The sequence below is a fragment of the Miniopterus natalensis genome, chromosome 17 (genome assembly GCF_054644295.1).
Source record: "Miniopterus natalensis isolate mMinNat1 chromosome 17, mMinNat1.hap1, whole genome shotgun sequence".
Taxonomy (NCBI): Eukaryota; Metazoa; Chordata; class Mammalia; order Chiroptera; family Miniopteridae; genus Miniopterus; species Miniopterus natalensis.
In genome coordinates this window covers 14,788,785-14,805,050 of record NC_142097.1, presented here as the reverse complement: position 1 = coordinate 14,805,050, position 16,266 = coordinate 14,788,785, and the positions used below count along the sequence as shown (strand labels likewise).

General features: G+C 50.2%; 1 protein-coding gene across 1 annotated transcript in view; it reads left to right on the top strand.

Annotated features, from left to right (window-relative positions):
• The window catches only part of RPH3AL (rabphilin 3A like (without C2 domains)), a 74,080-nt gene that overhangs the window by 45,092 nt on the left and 12,722 nt on the right, over nucleotides 1-16,266 (top strand). The window contains 1 exon segment of the mRNA XM_016201892.2: nucleotides 7,079-7,253. Coding sequence (XP_016057378.2) covers nucleotides 7,079-7,253 — 175 coding nt within the window.

Genomic DNA, 16,266 nt, shown 5'->3' with positions numbered 1-16,266 from the left:
GAGTTTATTTCTCATAGTTCTGGAGTCTGGAAGTTCAAGGTCAAGGAACCAGCAGATTTGGTTCCTGGCGAGAGCTCTCTTCCTGCCTTGCGGCCACTCTCTTCTTGTGTACTCATCCAGGAGAGAGAAGCAAGCTCTCTGGTGTCTCTTCTTCTAAGAACATTAATCCCATCATGGAGCCCCACCCTCATGACCTCATCTGAACCTGATTACCTCCCAAAGGCTTCGTTTCCAAACACCATCACCCTAGGAGTTAGGACATCAACATATGAATTTGGGGTGGGGCACAATTTCATGCATAGCCCCCTCTAAGAGCCAGTGCTACTCTTAGGTAACCTGAGTTACTTAAAGCCTTGAAATTTGGACGTGTGTTCAGCCGTCTGAGCTGACAGATGTTTGTCGGGCATCCAGCACATGCTGGCATGTGCTGGGCGCCCTGGGAGCTGCCATCGTGGAGCTTTTGATAAGGTGCAGGACACAGACATGCCAGCAGGCAATCATAAGAGTGTGTGAGTTGCAGTGGAAGCTTCTGGATTAAGGTAATTTCCTTAAGGCTGGATTTCCCTATCTCAGCCCAGGGAAGAGAGAAAGAACAGCACGTACAAAGTCCTGGAGGAAAGAGAAAGCTTAGCACGGTCAGGGAATGAGAGTGTGGGGGCGGGAGGAGGGGAGAGGCGAGGCTGGGGAGGGAGGCGGGGCCTGGTGGAGTTCTGGGGTCTTTTGGGCCATGCTTCAGAGTTTAGCTTGCTGTTGGAGTCCCTGGGAAGCCAGCACACATTCATTCTCTCTGTCCATCTCTCTTTACATATGTGTGCGTGTGTGCGCGCACAGGTAACGGTGGGGCGGGGAGGGCCATGCTGCCCTCTGCCAAGGTGGGTTGACCCGTTAAGAGACTCTTTTTTAAAGTGACCAGAGTCTAAGCGAGAAGACCCCCTTATAACAGGCCATTTCCCCTGGCATTTCAAGACTGGGCCAGTCCAGAGCTTGTTAGGCAGAGAGAACTTGGTCTCCCTGAAGACAGAGTGTCACGTTCTGTCCCCTGGGTACAGTTCCTTTGCGTTGCCTCCTTCATTTGTTCATTCAGTCAGTCAGTAACATTCCTGCCACATACAGGCTCCTTGCCGGGTCCTGGGAATACGGGGATGGCTCAGGCGCCGCCCTGTCCTTGAAGAGCTCGCAGCTCCCTGGCTGGGTGACGCGCCATACCAGCAGTACCGCGTGGCCTCCGGGAGCACAAGGCGCTCTGATTCTGCACCAGGTGGCACGGAAGGCTTCCTAGGGGAAGTGTCACTGCTTGATGGAGACGAGAATGGAGGGCACTCCAGGTGGAAGGAACAGCATGTGCAAAGGCCACAGACTGTCCCCCTGCTCCAGCCTGTGGGGTGAGGGGTGGAGAGCCTGGACCCCGCCTGAGCTCATTCAGGTGCAGTCCTAACTGCATGGGAGGTGGGGAGAGATGGTAACACACGTAAGGGGCGGGGCATTGGACAGGGACAGAGGTCCACTGCCCCCTCCCAGTCCTCCCCAATGACTGGTCCCCTAGGCCTCCCCTTCTTTCCAGTGGGGCCTGGCAATTACCACCTTCTCCAGCCACAGCCATTTAGGAAATGCCAGTGATTAGTGATTGTTATCGTAGTAATTAAAATTCCCTGGGAACAGCTTGGCTAATATCAATCCGTTTCTTCAGTCAGATTGGCAGTGAGCTGAAATTGGAATCAAAACCTGGAAGCAGAGCACAAAGCGGTGCTACAGGAAAGATTTAATGCCATCGGCCACCCTAGGCAAGTGCCATGGCGGCCATGGGGGTCTTTGCTCATTAAGTAGCATTTCCAAAGCTGGCTGCTCCTCTGGCCTTATCACAGCAAACCACGCGTGGGGAGCAGAGTGGGGCTTTGCAGAATCGCACAGCTTCTTCCGATAGTGAACCTTTTTTGATCTGTGGCCCTAGACTGGGTGGGCTGGGGGTTAATTCCCACAGAAGGCTTTTCCTGCCACTGTGCTGGGGGAGGGGACCAGGCATAATGCCAGGCAGCGAGGGATGGGCCTGGATACAGGGAGCAGAATCCACGTGATTAAAAGCTACTGCGTTTTGCAGGGTGAGGGTGGGCATCAAGGCAAGAGAAGGCCTGAGGATATGCATGGATTTGCAATAGAGCGTGGGCGTGGGTGGCTGCTCAGAACTCAGCCAGCTGGGATCCCTCACGCCTCGCCTCTCCAGTCCTGCTCTCCCATGTGGAAGGCATTTCCTAAAATACCACCAGTGTGCTCACGCACCTCCACCCAGGTGTGCCCTCCAGGTGTACTGGACGTTGCACCTGTGGCCTCTGCCGAAAGAACTCAAAAAGCACGGCTCCCTGAGCTGGTCCAGGACCACCGGCCAGTCTGGTGTGGTCAGGTCTCTGTCCTCCGTGATGGCATCAGGCCTTCACCTAGACTACAGTGCTAGCACGAGGGAAGCAGTCAGACCAGGCCCTGCTGCAGTGGACTCGGAATAACTGACCTGCCCCCTGGGCCCTGGGGAGGCACTGACAGGCCTGGCAGATCTGTGGGGTCACTGCCTCTGCTGAGCATAAATATCGGGGTGAATTGTATGAAATTGACACTTGGTTTATAGGTCAAAAGTGGTTGAATGCCATTAAAAAGGTTGACTGTCAGCAGTTTCATGCAGTTCAGCCTAATAGTTTAAATACTGTGCTTTTGATCCTGCTTTCCAAAAGCACTTGGCTGGTCGGTGTTTTTTAAGTTGAGGGGTAGGGATGGACATAGATTATTGCAACAGGAGGTGAGGTGGATGGCGTGGCGCCCCTGACTGTGATATACCGGGTTGGGCAGGGGCAGCCGGGGCCGTGGGTCTCACTGGTGCTGGAGGAGGGACTGGGAGCATGCGGCTGCCCTGTGCTCGAGTTCATGGTCAGGGAGGCTCACTGGAGCTTGTTCTGCACCCGCATACCCTGCCAGGCACTTCTTCCCTGTCCCTCTCTTCATCTGAAACAGTAAATCCATTTGATTCATTACAAGAACTTGGATGAAACCCTCAGGCCACTTCCCCAGGAAGGCGGCAGACTTTATGGAAACAACCCACACTGCCAGTTCAGCCATTCAGCCGTGTTTATAGAGCACCTGCTATGTCAGGAGTGTGCTAGGAGCTTGAAGATACCGTGGTGAGCAAAAGCACCCTGGCTCTCCCTCCTGGATGGTAGATCCTAGCGAGAGAGACAGATAAAATTGAAAGGACCAGACAGAAAGTGGAAGCAACTCAGGCGTCCAATGATGGATGAATGGATAAACCAAATGTGGTATGTCCATACAATGGAATATTATTCAGCCTGAAAAAGGAAGGGAATTCTGACACATGCTGCAACATGAATGAACTTTGAGGACATATATACATATTCTGTATATGTCAAGAAGACAAATACTATATGATTTTACTTATATGAGGTACCTAGAGTAGTCAAATTCATAGAGACAGAAAGTAGAACAGTGGTGACCAGGGGGTGCGCAGAGAGGGGAATGGGAAGTTGTTTAATGGGTAGAAATTTAAGTTTTATAAGATAAAAAGACTCCTACAGATTGGCTCCCCAACAATGTGAATGTATTTAACACTATTGAACTGTATGCTTAGAAATGGTTAAGATGATAAATTTCATGCTATCTGTGTTTTAACACAGTGGGACATTTTTTAATTAAAAAAGAAAGAAAGAAGCATGCACACCCATGAGCTGGCCCGACAGCCCCAGCCCTGCAGGAAAGGCATGAGGCGGTGAGGCTCGCTGTGTTAATGATGCGCCTGGTCCCGTGGCGTCCCCACACACTGCTTTGTGGCCTTTCTTGGTCTCTCCTGATGAAAGTCACACAGGAATGAGGAGTGAGCCACATCTCTGAGTCACCCTCAAGGTTGTCCCAGCCACCCCCCCTTCAAACAGGATCTTGGCTGGCCAGGCACAAGGGGAGTGTGCCCTCCCCCCGGGATGGTGTGTCCCAGGGGTGGCAGCAGGGTCCTCATCGTCCGTCCCCCTGCAGCACCTAACTCTGGTGACCTCAGGATCTGACAAGGCCTTTCCCACACTCATCACCCCATGGGCACTGCTCCTGAGCAGGGTCCCAGACCAGATCACGATCCCACCTGGAAGTGTAGTGTGGGAGACGCTGAGGGCCCCAGTGGGGACTCGACTTTGCTTCCTGGAGGAAAAAACATGTGTCATCATCTAAATGTACACACACTCCTTGACCTGGCAGTTCCGCTCCTCGGAATGTCCCCAAGGCACGTGTGCCCGGTGATGGTTGCAGCAGCACTGCTCATGAGAGTGGGAAATTGGCAACAGTTTAACTGTCCATCAGTGGGGGGCTAGTTTAAGTTTAACAGGTCCAAACTGTGGAGCCATTAAAACATGAGGGTGGAGACCATTCCGTTTTTTTCCAATCCTCATCTGAGGATATTTTGTCCACTGATTTTTGGAGAAAGTAGAGGGGAGGAAGGGAGGGGGAGAGAGAGAGAGAAACATCGATGTGAGAGAGATTGATTGGTTGCCTCCCGCACACTCTCTGAACCTGGGACCCAAGTGCATGCCCTTGACAGGAATTGAACCTGTGACCCTTTAGTGAGCAGGCCGATGCTCTAACCACTGAGACACACGGGCCAGGGCAAGACCATTACTTATTAACACAGAATAGTTGCTATGACATATAGTTAACTGGGGGCAAAAACAAACTACATGATGATGTTCTTTTAAAACAAAACAAAAAATGTGTATATGCCCAGAAAAGGGTTTAAGGAATTCAGAGCACAGTGTTAAACAGGGCTCCCTCCGTGTGGCAATGTTATGAGTGACCTGAAGTTTATTCAGTTTACTCTTTTGTTATTGTCCTAATTTTGTAATCTGTGTATGTATTTCTCTTCCCAGGGGCGGGGAGACAAAGTTTCCATGGCAGGGATGGGGAGGCAGTGTGGTGTGGGTTGTAAGCCAACCAGTACCCACAGGTCACACATGGCTCTCAAGGCTGCTTTTAATTGGTACCCCAGGAGGCCCAGCTCATGTTGCAGGGCAGGAGGCTGGCAAAGCCAGCGCTGATGGATGGGCAGGCCTTGGCTTAGCAGAGGGAGGCCGAGTGAGTCACTCACCAGCAGCTCCTCGGGGACAGGGTGGCCTTGGCAGCTGCTACTTATGTTAGCTTTCTCTCCCTGTGTGGTACTTCCCTCCCCCCCAGGCATCCAGTCTGCAGGACACTCAGCCACAACTCAGTGAGCATCTGCTTTGTGTCTGTAAACCTTTGGGATGAGACTCTATGGCCTCCAGTGTGGTGTAGAGGCCACTAGAGTGGTAGGTTGGCCTTGGGCAAGTTGCTTAACTTATCAGAACCTCAGTTTTTCCATCTGGAAGGTGGGGATAGCCATAGAGCTTCCTCAAAGGCTTATCACCAGATGCCTCTGGGAATGGGGAGGAGATTTTTTAATGGTGCACCCTGTGAATTTTAGATCGTGTGCATGTGTTACCAACTCAAATACATAGTTATGTGTTGTATGAGGGCTGCGAGAGGAACAGAAAGGGTGTTCCGAAAGGGGCTCCCTGAAACATTCATCCCACCAGGCGGGTTCTGTTACCCAAGAGCCCCACAAAAGCAGGCCCTTCTGCAGAGGGTAGCAGCGAAGGCGGGATAAGTGATTCATGCCAGGGGCAAGGTTTCAACTCTGGTCCTGTGCCCAGTACTCTGGAACATAAAGAGGTGTCTGCTGGCCACTTGGAGAAATAGATGCCATCACTCAACAAGTGAACAGTCAGTGCTGTACAGCTAAATGCTGAGTTTACGCAGACCCGTGACTAGGGTTGAGTTTCTCTAGGAAAATTGCTGGGTCGGTTCCAAGTGGGAAGCGCTGTGTGTTTTCTCCCTGTTGGAGAACCCTGTGCACACGGGCATATTAAAGGCTCTGAGGATTCCTGCAGTAGCAGACCTTGGTTTAATGTAGTGCTTCCCTGTGTACATCATCAGGAACCCCTTTATTTCTTTTTTGTTTTATTTTTGAGTAACCCCTGTTAATAGCCCACAGAATTAATGTGGTGCAGAGGAAGTTTGGGGAGGCTCTGGCCTTCTGACTTTAAATTCTCTCTTTTGGTTAGGGGACTTGGTCCACTGGTTGTAAAGATACCCACGTTTGTCAGATGATAGGAGGAGGGGGACAGTGACAGTCATGAGCATCCCATCTGTCGAGTGCCTGCTCTGTGCCCGGCACTGGGCCGTGGGCCTACATTCATTTGCGAGACTGATCCTCATGGCCACCCTGTGAGATGGGCACTGTTCCAACATCTGCCTCCAGGTGATGGAACTGAGGGTCAGGATGTGTCCAAATCTCACAGCTGCTTAGGGACAGATCCAGGATTCAAACTGCCAAGGCTTCCTCTTGCTTGAAAAGGTCACAGCGTTCCTTCACACACTCTCACTCCTACTGAAAAAACACCCACACAAGTGTATTTCCTTCATCAGAAAAGAGATTAGGCCCTGGTTGGTGTGGCTCAGTTGGTTGGGTGTTGTCCCATGCACTGAAGTGTCGCCGGTTTGAATCCCAGTCAGGGCACATGCCCACGTGGGCTCAAGCCCTGGTCAGGGCGAATGCAGGAGGCAGCTGATCGACGTTTCTCTCTCACATCAATATTTCTCTGTCTCTCTCCTTCTCCCTTCCTCTCTCTCTAAATCAATAAAAACATTTTTAAGAAAAGAAATTAGGAAGCACTGGGTGTTGTTTGAAGTAGGCATTGAGTTCAGGGGCCTATCTCAGTTGCTGCTCTGAATTCTACTCTGTGGCTCTCTCGGAGATTCGGGCCCTCTCTCTGCCTGCCATGGATTGTCTCATCCCGAATCGCTCTCCACACAGCTCTCCGTACATTACCATCCATGGCCCAGCCCGCCTCTTCCTTCAGCCTCCAGAGTCGCCAGGGGAAGGGTCAGGCAGGAGAAGTGCAGGGGGCATCTACTGAGCACTTTCCAGCTTTGCACCAGGAGCGGGGGTTGGCTCGTGTGAGAGCCTGGTACAGGGGGGCTACTCTGCATCCTGTGCTCTAAGCAGGCGTCTCCTCTCCCTCAGGTCTGGAAGAGGTCTGGGGCCTGGTTCTACAAAGGGCTCCCCAAATACATCCTGCCCCTGAAGACCCCCGGCCGTGCTGATGACCCCCACTTGCGACCTTTGCCTGTGGAGCCGGCTGAGCAAGAGCCCCGAAGCACTGAGACCAGTCGAGTCTACACATGGGCTCGTGGGAGAGGTAAGTCCCCTTTGCCCCCTGTCCTGGGATAGCAACAGATGTGTGGGCCACCAGCCAGCCAGTGCCATGGCACCAGGCCAATGCCCGCCACACTTCATGCAGCTCACAGTGGTGTTTAATCCCTCTCTGTGCCCTGGACTCCCTGCCTGCACCCACATGGGTGGCTGGACCTCGGTACAGTGATTGCTTGCGGCCTGAGGGGGCCATTTCACAAACAAGCGCTAATTTAGGGGTGGGGATGCCAAGAAGAGCACTGTGGGTCTTTGCAGAAATGTAATGTCAGTTGAGGTTTTCTTTCCAAGGCAGGCCTGTACCATCTCTTCTCAGCTCTTGTGTTGTGTCTCAACAAGAAGGGGCTCTTGGCTTCTCTGGTCCTAATGGGGAAAGTGACCTCATGCCCAGGGCCCCTTGGTATTTGCAGTGGCCTCACTGATGTGGGTGCCTTCTAGGTGGCCACCATCAGAGGCTGGTAATTAGAACAGTACCTGGCATGGCAGATGTCTACACAGCTTGCAAGATGCTTTAATGTCATGATTTTATCTTCAAAGTTCCTGGTCTCGCAACAGGCTCCAACAGGGGACAGGGCAGTAGCCCCATTTTAGAGATGAGTAGCCTGAGGCCCAGAGGAAAGGAAGGACTTAATGATGATGTGTGGCAGAGCTGGGACCCAAAGGCAGGGTGCTGCCCTGTAGGGTCTGGCTCCTTCTGCCCCGAAGTGCCTGAGTTTCGGCCCAAGACTCAGGCACTGAGGGTCCTAAATGAGATAAGGCTAGAGAGATGAGGGGCTCATCTGATGCCCAGGGTTTACTTGGGTTTCTAGACCCAATAAAATAGACACACAGCTGCTTCTGAGGGGCCCTCGAGCATCTGTCTTCGGGTTATGACCTGGCAGCTATCTTTATACCATTTGGGGTTTTTTTTTCTTGTTACAAAAGTACGATGTGTTTATTATAAAATTGTAAAGGTTATCAAAAGATATAATCTAGCAGGTAAAAATTTCCCATAGGTCGCCCCTTCCAAACAGAACCGGCAATTAAGAGCTTGGCATCTGTTCTCTAGACGTCTTTTCCTCACCATCACTTGCTCTCTGCAGCAGGCCTTCCTTACACATTCTGCTGGACTCTGTTTCACTTCTCATTCCCATGAGGTCACTGTCCCTGCCATCACTGCCACAGACAAGCCCCTCGCAGGGGCCCCTTGCAGGTGGAGATGGCAGGTGGAGTGAGGAGAGCCAGCCCCTACTGGGACTGGCCTGAGGGGGGCGCTGTAGCTGTCCAGCCTTGAAGGGAGCCTGGGGGAATTTGTTGGAGAAATAGCTCCCTCTTCCCTTCTTTTCCAGTCTCCACCCTCAGAACTGGGGCTTTCTCCAGCTCCAGCCCTGTCAGGGTGTCAGTGTCCCTCAGGCTGAGGGTAGAGACGCAGCCGTGGAAACAGGGCTGATGGACACCACTGGCTTTAGAATGTTGCTTCCAGTGGGTTGAGGGGAGGCCCTGAGGCCCCCATCCAGAGAGGCCCTCACTGCCGTGTGTGCTCCAGCATCAGCGTGGTACACACACACACTCACACACACTCACACACACACTCACACTCCTCAGCCACACAGACGCAGATGGCCTTTTAATTACGTGGGTGAGGAAGCCAGCGACCCATATACTCAGAGTGAGGCCAGGCCATGTGGACGCCCCTCTGTGAACTTGGTCTCCCTCTGCAGGCCAGGCTGGAAGCCCCCCCGGCCCCCCAGAGCACAAGGCGGCGCTTCCGCAGGCCAGGCCCCGTGCAGGGCACATCGCAGCCCTGTGATAATCCTTTTAGTGCTGAGCGGAAGGAAGTCACCCTTCTGCTCGACAGGTGACCTAGTGTCTCACCCAGGGGCAGCAGGACTGTGAGGGCTGATGGCCCTGGGCAGGTCATAGAGGCCCAGGAGCTATCTGCACCCCCCAAGAGAGGGGTGCACCAGAAATGTGTGGGGTGCATGCGGTGGGCAGGGCTGAACTTGGGGAAACCCAGAGTCGGGGAGAGGGAGGAATAGGAGCTGGTGGAAAAGGCAAAGGAGGACAGCAGAGCGGTTCAGCGCCATCGAAGCCAACATGTCAGGGGTTTGCAAGGAAGGGCGCCAGAGAGCCAGCAGCAGGCCAACTGTTCCTGGCCAGCTTCTAAGCCCCACGCTGGGAGGCTGTGCCTGCCCTCTGTGATGGGCCTGTGCAGAGCCAGGATCTGCGCTTTCTGATTGAGTTTGGGTCCCCTGGCCATCCCAGACCTGGCCGTGCGCTCACAGAGGCTTGAGGGTGGCTCCCAGATACTTATGGGAGGCCATAGGCCTGCGCCAGCTGGAAGCACCTTTATAGCTGGTTCTGAGTCTGGGGGGAGGGGGAAACCCTCTAGGAGGTCAGCCCCATGCTAGCCCTTCTGCGGCTTCCTGGTTCATGTGGCTTCAAGGTCAAGTCTATGACAGCCCCTGGGAAGACTTGGCCATGCCTGCCTCTAGGAAGCCCCCCAAGCTGCCAGGGCTGCTGCTTCTGTCTGGATTCCCCCTCAGGCTGGTTTCCCTGAGCTGTCGGGCCCCTGGCAGCAGACAGCGCCCAGGGAGCAACCTTGGGAGTGTGGTGCAGGGACATCACCAGGCCTTTCCAGACGGCTGCCAACTGGGAAACCAGCTGATATTTTTCTACCTTTGAAAGGGGTTTCTCTCTCCATCCCTGGCCCTCCATCAGCAGTGCCCAGGGGTCAGGCAGCTGGCTGGGGTCAGAGCTACAATGTGTGACCCAGGTCCAAGCCTGCCAGGCAAGCCCAGTCCTCGCAGCACCCCATTTAGTCAAAACTGAACTTGAGGCCAGGTGGAAACAGTGCCTGGCACTGGGGCGTGGTCTCCCCCACCACACTGAAAGCCGCGTGTGAGCAGGGCCATGGCTACCCCGAACAGGCCAGCTTCTCAGCATGTAGGGTGGGAGAGGCCCAGCATAGATGCTTATTAGTGAATGAATGCACCCCACCTGCTCCAGCATATTTATGGAGGGGTTTCACTAGGGCCTGCAGGCTCCTCCGGGTCACGGGTCTGTTGGACAGCCCCAGGAAACACTCGGAGGATGTTAAAATCACCCCACTCTCATGAGGAGTGTCTCATCCCAAGCCTCTGCCTGTGGGGACCCAGGACCAGCATCTCTCTTCTGCCTCCAAGTCCCTGCTCCCCAGCGTAGAAGCTGCTCCTGCTACCAGCACATTCTCTCTGGCTCTCTTCCCCCACCCACCCCCTGGTCCTCCCTTCTCCCTCTCCCTCTCCCTCCCCCTACCTCTCCCCCTCCCTCTCCCAGCCCTTGGGGTACACACCTGTGGCTCCCAGCTTCCCCCGCTCCAGCCCACCCTACCTTCTTTCTCCTGCCCTTTAGAAGGAGGAAAGGTAATCAATAGATACAAGCCATGAACTTTTCAGTTCACAAAACATCAAATGAAATGTATTGATGTTTCTAAGGCAGATTCCTTTTCTTCCTTCTTTAAATTTTCTTTGTTAATATTTAATTCCACAGGCATGCATAATATATTTTAACAAGTTAATTCGGAAGTATATGAAAAATTTAAATCTTTTCTCTCGCTCGCTGTCATCTCCAAGCAAACCCCTTTCTCTTTCTCTCTGTTCCTGCAAACATATACTTGACATTGGGTTAGTTTTTGTTTTGCTTTGTTTTGTTTTAGTAACAAAAATAGGCTCTTCCCCATAACTCCGCATGTTGCTTTTTTCACTTAAAGACTATTCCTCCAGATCAATATATATAGATTTTACTTTATTGTTTTTAATGGCTGAATAAATTCTCATTATATCCTGTATTGTTATTTAATTATTCACCTACTGATGGACATTCCAATTGTTCCTGGCTTTTCATAATGCAAGCAATACTGAGACACCCTTCTATAGATGTGATGCTTTTATTTCCATGGAGTAAATTTCCAAAAATGAGGTTGTGTGTTTTAAATTTCAGTAGGCATTGCCAAACTATATTCCAAAAATGCTGCAGTCTTTTATACTTATTTATTTCTGCATCCTTGCCTGCCATGAACAGTGCTGGTATTTATTATCTTGGCAAGTACACTAGATGGAAAATGATATTTTATTGTTTTAATTTGCATATTTGAGTATCTCTTCATATCTTGGTTATTTATTATTTAGATCTTCTCTTTTAAAAATTACCTGTTCAAATCCATCAGTCATTTTTTATTATTTTTTATTATTGATATGATAGGGACACTAAATGGGTTGCAAATATTTTTCTCCTTGACTTTACATTTTGTATAGTATTTTGCCACTCAAAAATCGGTTTTGCCATTCAGAAACAATTTTTTTCTTAATTTTTGTGAAGTCAAGCATGTCTTTCTTTTTGCCTTGTGGTTTTTAGGTTTCCTATTTTGCTTTGAAATGTCTTCCTCTCCAAGGTTAAAAATATCTGCTAAATAAAAAGTTTAAGTAATATAAGAATAAAAGGCAATTATCTTAAAATGAAAAAATTACCAAAAAGAGAAAAATCTAACACCAACTATCATATTAACTGATAAAGTACTGAAGCCATCTTCTGTCCAAATGCAAACCAAGAATAATACCCCATCATCACCATCATTCATAGTATTGTATAGTATTAACTAATGTAATAAGGCAAGAAAATAAAATAATCTCTTACTATTTGGAAAAGAGAAAAAATTCTCTTATTTGCAGATGATGTGATGGTATACCAAGAAAGCCCAAGAGAGTCCACTAAAACAACCCACTAGGATTAACAAGAGAATTTGAGAAGTGATGGGACACAAAGTAAATCAATACTTTACACACAAAAAAACAATCACTAGTTTTACTCTATACTAATTAGAAGTAGAAATGGGAAAATCCATTCATAATTGCAACAAAAATTATAAAATGCCTAGAAACAAATTTTTAAAGAGAATTCATTATAAGTCCAACATGAAGAAAATTATAGACTCTTATCACAGGGCAGGAACAGAGAGGCAGATAAAAATCTTGATCCCTCCAAATTAGTAAGTGTAACAACTATCTGATTCCCAGTGGAGTTTTTATAGAGAGGAGTGAATTCAAATGCTTTCATTATCCATTGGATAAACAAAAAGTGACATACAATGGAATATATTCAGCCTTAAAAAGAATGAAGTACTAAGTCCTGGGAAGTAGCTCAGTTGGTTAGAGAGTCATCCTGATACCCCAGGGTTGCAGGTTCAGTCTCCAGTCAGGGAGCATGCAGGAATCAGCCAATGATGCATAAACAGGTGGAACAACGAATCTCCCTCCCTCTCCCCCTCTCCCTCTCTTTCTCTCCCTCTCTCCCCCTCTCAAATCAATAAAAATTTAAAATAAAAAGAATGAAGTACTGACGCATGCTAGAACATGGATGAACCTTGCAGACATTATGCTAAATGAAGAAGCCAGTGACAAAAGGCCATGGAGTGTATAATTCCATTTATATGAAATGTCCAGAACAGGCAAATCCGTGGAGACAGAAAGGAAACTAGTGATTGCCTGGGGCTGGGGAGGATGTGGGGAAATGGGGAGGAGCTGCTAATGGGTGCAGGGTTTCTCTTTTAAAAGCGATAGAAATGTTCTGAAATTATACAGCGGTGGTGACTACACAACCTTATGAATATATTAAAAACCACTGAATTGTGTACTTTCAAGTGGTGAATTTTATGGTACATGAATTACATTTTAATTTTAAAAAATTTCATAAGGAAGTTAAAGAATAGTTTAACAAAATCTTTTTTCAAAAGAATAGCAAGGGTAATGGGAGGAGTTGCCTGGCCAAATGTTAAAGCTTACTATAAAGTTACTTTAATCAATAGAAACAGTAGAGTATGGACACCAGGATAAATCGAATAAATAAATAGATAAGTGGAACTAAATAGTGAAATAACAGACCTCAGAACATTGGTAGATTTTCAATTCAATGGGGAAAAGAACAGGTTTTATTTAACAACTGGAGCTGGCATAATTAGATTCCCATCCCATTCCATGTGCATCCAGAAACACATTGCAGAAAGATCAAATTTCTAAAGGTTAGAAATAACACCATGAACATATTAGAGAAAGATTAGCTGTGGTTTTTCCCTCTGTGTTATCTCAGACAGCTGGTGACACTCTGGCACCTGTAGGACAGGTGGGCTGACCACCTGAATTTGCTCCTCCCTCCTTTGGACACTGGGTGTTGATTTTGGCCAAGGATTTGCCTGCAGGCCCCTTTGGTGAGCCCGATACAAGTTTTCGCATAGCAGGACATTCATTCTTTCTTCAGGATCAGGTAGGGAACAGTGTGACCTGAGTTTCTCCTGGTGACTGGACCTGGGCTCTGGAGAGAGGCCTGCAGCCTCCCACCCAATCAGTCCCATGGGGTGTGTGCTCTGTGCTACTTTTTCCTGGCAGATCATTGCTCCAGGTTTATGGCCACAGAAAATAAAGTCGGCTCTCGAACACTCACAGGTATCTTTGTTCCCCTGTGAAATAGAGGGTAGAAATGGTGGAACCAGTACTTTAGGCTGGTGGGTCTTAGTCCCTTTAGAGCTGGGCCCACCTCTTCTGCAGGCTGCTTTCCTTTGATCTAGATTCCCACCCTTGAGCTGTATATAGATATTTGTTAGGAGTAGGGGTGGGGGATACCATCTTAGTCTTGTCTATGTGGGTAATAAGAGATTACATTTTTTCTCATATACTAGAAAGCTTAGAGGAAGGCAACTGCAGCGTTGGTTCAGTAGCTCAGTGACATCAGGACAGGTGTCTTTACAAGTCTTGCCCTTTCCCTCATGGTCCCATGATGGTTGCTGCAGTTCCAGCCATCACCATAAAGAAAGGAAGAAAGATTAAAGGGGAGGCTGGCAAATCAAGCCTTTAGTTTCTGCAGCCTTTCATTATAATAGAAGCAGGCAGGGGGCGGGGGGGGGGGGCAGGGGGGGCTGGTACTAGTACTGGAGGAGCCTGATTGCCTGTGAGAGCTGGAGAGTTGAATTTATCCAACTGAAGTCATTGCATGTGGACATTAGTCTCAGATAGGACTTTGTGCTCCTCTGCCTCCAGTGCCAGGGATGCTTAATATGATGGGGCTTCTTATTTTCTTCAGCCCCAGTGCTGTGACAGGAGGCAACACTGCCTGGGTGTGCCCTGTGGCTGGTCTGCCCCACCTTTCCCAGCTGTGGCTGAGCATCTGAATGGGCAGGGGACTGGGACTGAAGCCCCAAGTCTAGGTCCATACAGTGCTCAGAGTGCTTTTAGGACATGTGTCCTCTTCTCTGATGGGAGCAGAGCTGGGGTTCCTAGGACACTGACCGTGGGTTAGTGAGGCTTTGCTGTGTCCACCCCTCCCAGGGAGCCTGAGGCCGGGGCCCACATCTACAGCCTTCATCACTGCCCCGTGCCTGGCGGATTGGGAAGTCCTTTCCACTCTGCCCTCTACCCTAGACCCCGAAAGCCCCCGGCTGAGCAGCAGCAAGTGCCCTGAGCTCCCCGTAACCATGAGGCAAATCCGCTCTCCCATCTCCCCTGAGGCCCGGGCCGCGCCGTCCCTCCCCAGGACCCTCTGCAGGAATCCTCCGGCCCCAGCCCCAGCCACCCGCCCGAGCAGAGCACAGGCTTCCTGGACGGATCGGACAGAATTACACGCTGCTTCACTTCAAGATCTGTTCTGGAAAAGTCCTTAAGTCTCAGATCTGTTCCAGTTGAGTAGTTTTAAGAAAAATAGGAGTTTTGTCATCACTTCATTTGTCTGATAGATTTTAAACAATTCTTTTAAAATTCTAAACCGTGGTTCTGCTTGCAGACCAGTGAAAGCGAGCTTCAGGGCTGTTCAGATGGAGCAGTCTTGCTCCGCTCCACCTACAAATGTGTACCTGGGGTCGCCCTTCCTGAATGACCCCTGGGCTAACCTTCCCACTCAGATGCCACCGTCTCCTGCCCCCTGGAGAAGCCGAGTCACTGGGTGCTGCGCTGGCCTCAGCCAGAGCTCCATGACTCACGGTCATTATCTCATCTGACGCTCAGAACAGCCCTAGGGGCAGCTATGATGGCAAGACTGCCTCTTAGTGATGAATGAGGAGGGGGAAGCCTGCCCAAGGTCACGTAGGCTGCGGCCAAGAGGGCCTGGCACCAGGCTTCTGCATCCTGGCCCACACTCCTCCCCTCTGAGTGTAGTTAGAGTAAAGCTATTTATTGCCCACACCGCTACACATTGCTGCCTTCCTTCTTTCGGACTTGGTGGGAGGATTTTTGGTTGCCAGGAACAGAGCCACCGAGGCCAGCTCAAGTAAGGGGGTTGCTGCCAGGCTGCTGAAAGGTCTCCCAGAAGCAGGGACAGAGACAAAGGCTTGCGAGGCCTGTGGGGATAGGAGGGTGGCAGCAGTTTCTTTTGCTTCTCAAGGAACTCTTGGATCAGCTCCATTCCCAGCCTCTGCCTGCTCAGCAGCTTGTACTCAGCAAGTCCGCATGCCCTTCCATCTCAGCATCTGCCCCACTCCCAGGACCCCACTGAGGGGGGAGCAGATTGGCCTGACTCACTTCTGCTTATGCTGCCCTTTTTTGCATCCAGCCTGTATTCCGTCAGACATATCAGGTGGCATGGCCAGTTAGGGCTGCTTTCCCCAAAAGCAGAGCTGGGACAGAGCAGGGGAAAATTTGCGTCTCTTGCTCAATAGCCACTGAACCACAGAATTGGGTGCTTCGTATCTGACAGAGTAGTGAGCTCCCTGTCACTGGGAGCATTCAAGCAGAGGCTACATATACTGGGTTGAGAAACGCACTATGGGCCTGTTAGTGTGTATCCAGAGTTATGCCTCCATGTTGTAACCAGGGCTTGGGGGATGGGGATACCTTCTATCATCCAAGATGGAGGAGGCCACGTGGCCCACAAAAGCTTTGACCCCAAGGCCTCTGTCTATTTAGCACAGAACTGCAGCCGACGGAGCTAATAAGCAGTTCCGTGGCAGCCGTTTTTCCATCAAACGCATATGCCGTTTCCTGACTTCTTAACGCAGCATGCTA